The 6,852-nt window shown below is 52.4% G+C and overlaps 1 protein-coding gene across 1 annotated transcript; it reads right to left on the reverse strand.

Moving 5' to 3' along the window:
* Positions 1-368: 368 nt before the first annotated feature.
* Positions 369-6,559, reverse strand: pms2 (PMS1 homolog 2, mismatch repair system component). The gene is made up of 15 exons (XM_084455816.1): positions 6,446-6,559; positions 6,137-6,276; positions 5,920-6,006; positions 5,315-5,417; positions 4,988-5,171; positions 4,366-4,533; positions 3,962-4,059; positions 3,735-3,834; positions 3,569-3,653; positions 3,226-3,454; positions 2,098-3,006; positions 1,783-1,950; positions 1,495-1,595; positions 1,107-1,276; positions 369-767 (listed from the first exon to the last, which is right to left on the reverse strand). Exons 1-15 carry the CDS (start codon positions 6,454-6,456, stop codon positions 624-626), a joined length of 2,697 nt encoding a protein of 898 aa, XP_084311942.1. The 5' UTR covers positions 6,457-6,559; the 3' UTR covers positions 369-623.
* Positions 6,560-6,852: the final 293 nt, after the last annotated feature.

A 6,852-nucleotide genomic window follows, 5' to 3' on the forward strand; every position in this document is an offset into this window, starting at 1 on the left:
TCCAGAGGGAAGCAAAAAAACAGTAATCACCCGGGGGCCAGATAAGTGAGCTGTAAAAATTCTTCCCTGACCCCTCTCAACAAGGCGATCGAGCAAGCTCCTGGAGTATGTTTGTCTACCGGCTAAGAACAGATCTATAGACAGACAGTCCTATAGGTTTAATCAAATGTTCAGTGTAATCAAACTGCTCACGGGATTTGGGTAAATCACTAGAAATAACCATTTGAAACTACTGTAATTGTATTTCAGTCACTTTATTTTAGACGATATTAAACTGAGTAGATTCAGACAAATAAAAAAAATACTGAGGGTTAAAAGAAAACTATTCACAGAAGAAAGAATGATAAACAGTGATCAGATTTGGAGAAGTATTCAAGATCTACAAGATCTAAAGCCGGCCATGCAAAACAGCAGTGCTCTCTTTCACACACACGACAGCTAGAATCCAACAGCCAACCACAACGTTCATGTATCATTTGGCTGAAATTAGTGTGAATCCAGTATATCTCAGAGAAATGTGTTTACAGCATGTCAGAGCCACAGATCCGTTTGGAAAACAGACAAGAGGCTGTGAGTCTCTTGGGAGGTAGAGAGAACGGTGTGTCCAGTGTGAGTCTGTGGCCTCAGTCCTGTGAGATGATGTCCAGGTTGGCCAGGTGTCTCATGGTGGGTCTCCCGTGAGGACAGTTCCACGGCTGCTCGATCTCTCCCATGTGAACCACCAGCTTCCTCATCTCACTGACGCTCAGAGCAGTACCGATCATCACCTGAGGGGGGAGACAGAGCTCAGACATCAATACTTCAGCTCTATACTCTGTCCAAAGACAGGATAAACCAGGTGTCACTGGTTGTCTTGGTAGGGATCGTACTAGTCTTAAACTTATTATAATAGTATATTAGATTAGATATAATATATGCTATATAAATAATATGGTTATTTCTATTTAAACTATAATAAGTTTAAAGTTAACTTTTTTTTTCCATCCAAGGATGAAAATCGGTCTTCAACATCAACATCACAAGTTAAAGCCATACAATAACATTGCATTCATATTATCATCAATAATGCAAATCAACCAACACGTATCGCTCAGATTGGCGCTCACCGATTTCCTGCAGGCTCTGGAGGCAAACATCTGTCTGACCCTGGACGGCCGACACATGACCCCTGGGCTGTCACTCAGCATGAAGATGAGCTCCTCGATGTCCCCCGGGCCGAACGTCCAGTTCTTACTGGTGGGCAGGGAGACCAGCTTCACACGCTCCATCACCTGGGCTGCAGGTGGTCAAACACACACACACGCACGCACAAACATGCACGCACACATGCACGCGCACGCACAGACACGAGCAAATACCCACACAGGTACACAATGGATTCATGTTAGAGTAAGTCAAAATAGAAAGTTACATAGTCTGCTACAAGAAGTTTTGGTTTTGAAACCTAAATGAAATGTCGTGAAATAATGTCATGAAATGATGTTGAGCTCATACCATCCTCATCGATGAGGAAGTCAAAGCCGTTCTTCCTGAAGATCTCCAGGTTCTCCATGAGAACGTTTTCACTCACCGCAGTCAGATGGAGATTCTGGGGTCTGCGAAAGCAAAGAAATGCACAGAAATGCCGACAAAATGGCAACAACAGATTTATTGAAAGCTCGCGAACAGCCGAGTTCTTCCCACAGTTAAACATTGATTCTATGGTCTGAAAACGTCGCTCTAAACACGGCGCGGTACTGTGAGTATCTCTAGGGCCTGTGAGCATCTCTGGGCGCTCCTCACACTATGAGCCTCTGTCCCTGCAGCGCCGTGTGCTGCTGCAGCATCTCAAAGTTGTACTTCTCGTCGGTGGCGTGCTGGTCGATCATGAAGATGTCGGCGTTCAGCTTGGTGATGATGAAGCCGAGGTTGAACTGGCCGATGATCTCCATCTCCTTAAACATGTCTTTACTGTGGGCGAGAGAGGCAGGCGTTCACTGCTAAAAGACTGCAAAATAACAGCCGGACATTAATCTGGCGTTTTGACACAGTTATAATATCACAACCGGCCGTTCCTCTGTTTTTAATCAGGAGCTGCGACCGTCGCTGATGTCCCACCTGATCTGCTTCCTCAGCTCGTCCTCGGCGCTCTGGTTCTCCCCGGGGCTGATCTTGGCCCTGAAGCGTCGGTATCGCAGCCCGTCCTCGGCCCTCTCTCTCTGCCGCTGCTGCAGCCGCCGCACCCTCCCCTCCAGCTCGGGCAGGGAGAACCGCAGGGTCTCCGTCCTCTTCTGGACCACGTGCCCCGGAGCGTCCAGCCTGGAGCCGGGGGAGCCCTCGGGGCGGGGCGCGGCCGGGACCGGGGCGCGGCTCTCCGGGGAGAACCGTCCGTCCTCCAGCCTGGCCTTCTTGGCGTCCGGGCTCAGTCTCGCGCCCGCGGCGGAGGGGAGGTGTGGTTCGCTCTGCCGGTCCGAGTCTTCAGCGACGGGGGGCCCCTCCGCGTCCGAAGGTTCGTTTTTGACGTCGGGTTCGTCGACGGTGTCTGTGACACCATCAGGAGTGTCGACCCCTGACCCCGTCGGCAGGCTGTCGGGGGTGGCCGTGATGGACTCGCACTCCGACGGCGTGCTCTCTCTGCCGGACTCGACGTCGCTGTCCAACACCGCCCTGCCGTACCTGAACCCCTCCAGCGAAGACCTGCCGGCCGGGGAACCCTTAGGAGCGTCTCGGGAGGGTTTCAGGAGCGACGACGGTCTGTGGGAGCTGCTCCTCTCTGAGCCTCCGAAGAAAGACTGCAGCTTCGGCTGAGCGGGGCCAGCGCCCGCAGCTTTGGCCGTGTTCGGGCTCCGCCCAGCCCCGGCGCTGCCTTGTCTGTGATGCATGGAGAAGGCAGCTTTGAGCCCGGCCAGGTTAGGGGAAGAGGATGAGGATTTCGGGCTGAGGGGCGGGGGCTCGGAGTCCTCCGTGGGTTCGAGAACGCTCTCAGACGACGGAACCACCTGACATCCTTCCGGACGCTCCACACGTCTGCAGGAATCTAGGGAGAGTCGGGACAGATGTCAGGAGAGATCTCACCAATCATGGGGTGAATAAACAATAGCTGTAGCCACACACACACTGTACGCCATTTTGTATGTTGCACTGTCCTGTCTTTGCACTGTCCCGTTTTGTACTTGCACCCTCGTTGTCTACCCATCAGTGTACAGGTACAGTATGCACCAACTGACCAGAACAAATTCCTAATACGTGTAAAAATCGACCTGGAAATAAAAGTGATTGTGATTGTGGGCCGTGTGGATAAGCGCTGCGGTGCTTTTCTTACTGCTGCTGGGGAAGGCTGCGTGGTTGAGGCTGATCTTGTTGACCCCCGACTCGTACATGGAGACGAGCGAGCTCTTCAGGATGGCGAGCAACAGCTTCTCCTCCTGCAGGAAGATCTGACGTTTGTCTGGCGTCACGTTCACGTCCACACACTCTGGAACACACACACACACACTCAGGTGAGTGTGACTCCCTGATGGGACCTTTGAGAGTATGTAAGGCCCATGTACAGCAGTGTGCAGTTCATAACCCAGCAGGTGCTTCTTACCGGAGGCAACGGCTATGTTCAAGGCAACAAATGGATACTGATGTCTGTTGTACATGTGATAAACTTCATTCACGAGTTTGGAGACCTACAAAAGGAGAACGCGTCAATACAATGCCAAACCACCGTCTAATGATCGCAGGGGATGTTCCTTAAGAGATCCTCGTACCTTGGTAGGATCGCACGGTCGGTTGTTGATGAAGAAAAACTGTCTGTCTGTGGCGCTCCTCCCCACGCCGTGGTCCCCTCGAGACACGAACCCAGAGATGCTGCAACAGAAAAACTCACCCTATCAGCATGAGAGGTGTCTCCTTAACCCCCGCCGGAGATGCCCTGGCTGGTAAAAGCAGTAAGCCCCCGGGGGGGTTGGCTGGCGAACGCAGCCCTAGAACTCACCAGAAGAGCTCCTGGGGTAGCTCTGCGCCCGCCAGCCCGTAGTCCTCTTTGATGTTCTCTGTGGGGGACAGCTGCTGGAACGGGAGAAGGTTCTGGAGCTGGGGAGGAGAAACGCACAGCGTTAAAAAACATGTAAGAGTCACATGACCGCATTGGAGCGAGGCGTGTGGCGATGACGCAATCGTCTGGAATATGTAGAGAGTGGGTCGTATGCCCACCTCCCTTGTTCTCTGTAAAGCGCATTGTGTTGCCTCTGGGTATGAAATGCGCTATACAAATAAAGCTTTGATTGATTGATTGATTGATTGATTGACGCAATCACTGGCGAACGACGTCAAGACAAGTTAAGTGAGCGAAGTCAACGTTCAGCAGCGGAGGCAGGCGGAGGAACGTCCTCACGGTACCTGTTTAGGTCCAAATATGGCCCCTATGTTGTCCCTCATGCTCTGGCTGCCGCTGGTGCTGAGCACCGGGCTGCGTTTGCCCGGCCCCGTCTGATTCGTGCAGGTGATCCGCACCCCGGCGGAGATGACGCAGTAGGACTGCAGCACGTGGATCATCTTGGTGTACTCCTGAAGACGCGCAGGAAAAAGATGGTGGTCGGACAAGGCTTTTAGCATACCAACGTTAGAAGAGCATACTCATACTATGTTAATTAGTAAATGGACTGCACTTATATAGCGCTTTTATCCAAAGCGCTTTACAATGGCCTCTCGTTCACCCATTCACGAACACATTCACACACCGATGGCGGCAGCTGCCATGCAAGGTGCCAACCTGCTCACTGGGAGCAATTTGGGGTTCAGTGTCTTGCTCAAGGACACTTCGACATGTGGACAGGCCGAACCGGAATTCAAAAAGCCAACCCAACGATCACTGGATGACCTGCCCTACCTCCTGAGCCACAGCCGTGACATCAATGACAGTTTTGAATGTTCAGGGCGTGTTCAGTGTGTTGCCCCCCCCTCCCACACACACACACACACACACACACACACCTCCCAAACACGCCTCGGCCACACCCACCTTCTTGATGTTGCGCTGGAACTCCTTGTGTCTGACGGGCAGGGTGTAGAACAGCTGCTGCAGGCTGACCGTGGTGCCCTGCTGCCTGGGGTGGGGCTGCCGCTGCACCAGGCGGCCGCTGTGGTCAAACACCAGCTTGGTGCCCACCTGGGCCGCCTCATGGCAGGTCAGCACACTCAGGTCACTGGGAGGAAGGGTGGGGGGGGGCAGTGTGCATGTGGAGAGACAAGACTGATTTGAGAAGAACATTAGCTTGTGTTAAATCCACCGTATCTTCCCATCTGTCGGATACCGGAGAGAGATAGATAGATGAAGACGTAGTTTTACCTCAGGGCACAGAGAGAGCTGAGGGCTTCCCCTCTGAAGCCAAACGTCTCCACGTGGATGAGGTCTGAGAAGTCCCTCAGCTTGGACGTGTGGTGCTTCAGGGCTGCGGGGGAGGAACAACGTCATATACGACATCATATCACAACCTGGTGTCAACGCCAGACCTAGGAGATACGCTGATAGACTACGTCATCTCTCTATGGGTCTGGGACACTTCATGCAAAAATCTGGTGCTCAAATCCTGGCAATTCATTGCTTTCGCAGGAATCCCTGCGACACCAATCAGTAATGACTTTCGCGATCAGGCGCTCCCACCCATAGATATGCCCCGCCCATCTAACCTGAGCTAGTGTCTCTCATTTGCTTCTACGACCTGTCAATCTTTCAATTTTGAACCGTCGATACACCCTCAGAACACCAGTTTTATCGGCGAAGTGGCACAGACTATTATGTAGTACGCAGAGCGCAGTGTTTCAACGCAATATTTGAGTCTGGAGAGAGACTAATCAAATCAAAAACAGACAACAAGAGGGGGTGAGCGCGTCAGCAGGAAGGGAGAACTCAGTGCTGCTCCGCCAGGCGCAGATGGGAGAGGACACACTCACTGAGTCCTTCGAAGTTGGCCTCCTCCACGCCTTTGCCATTGTCAGACACCTCCACCAGCTCTGCTCCGTTGTCTTTCAGCTTGACATCTGGGGGAAGGCAGACAGACTACTGTACTACAGTACAACAGTACCACCCCCCAAACAGAATCCAAAGGCGTTTGTCACCTGACTTTGTCCCTTTGCAGCACTGTTCCGAAGCACATATCCTGACACTCACCGACATTGGTTGCCCCTGCATCGATGCTGTTCTCTACCAGCTCCTTGACAGCGGTGGCCAGCGTCAACACCACCTGGCCAGAGCAGATCTGGTGCACAGAGTGCCTGTCTATGGCCTTGATGGCCTGAGCTGGCTCGGCGCTGTGGGGAGAGGAGGAAACGAACTCACTGAATCGGGGCAGGTGTCTATACACGACTGAACAAGCTAGAGAGCGTTAGTTGTGAATACTTACTTTAGCAGTCCCATAGCCAAAGCTACCCTAGCTAGCTTAACATCAACACAAGACAGACAATTCTTCAGAAAACTCACCAGGCATCCATCTCGGCTCTCGCTGTACAGACGGAGAGCGTTTTGGCTAGTTAAATAGCTGATGCATGAAGTTATAGCTGAAGAAGCATGCTTAAGATGACCTGTGGACAGTCTGCAGACGGGCATGTAGAGTCGTGCTGCACTACTGTATCCCCCGCGCGCGCGTCATTTTTTCCCCCAACCAACTTCTGCCATAACCACGCCCCCGCGAGTTTTCATTGGACAACCCTAACCCTAACCCTAACCCTAACCCAATGAAAACTCGCGGGGGCGTGGTTATGGCAGAAGTTGGTTGGGAAAAAAAAATCACGCCCCCCGCGGCTTGGAGCGACTCGTCACGAGTATCAAGGTTGCACGGATTTTGCGCAGACAAGACAGACTGATGTCCCTTTGAATAGAATAGAATA

The sequence above is a fragment of the Borostomias antarcticus genome (assembly GCF_949987555.1).
Source record: "Borostomias antarcticus genome assembly, chromosome: 22".
In the NCBI taxonomy this organism is placed as follows: domain Eukaryota; kingdom Metazoa; phylum Chordata; class Actinopteri; order Stomiiformes; family Stomiidae; genus Borostomias; species Borostomias antarcticus.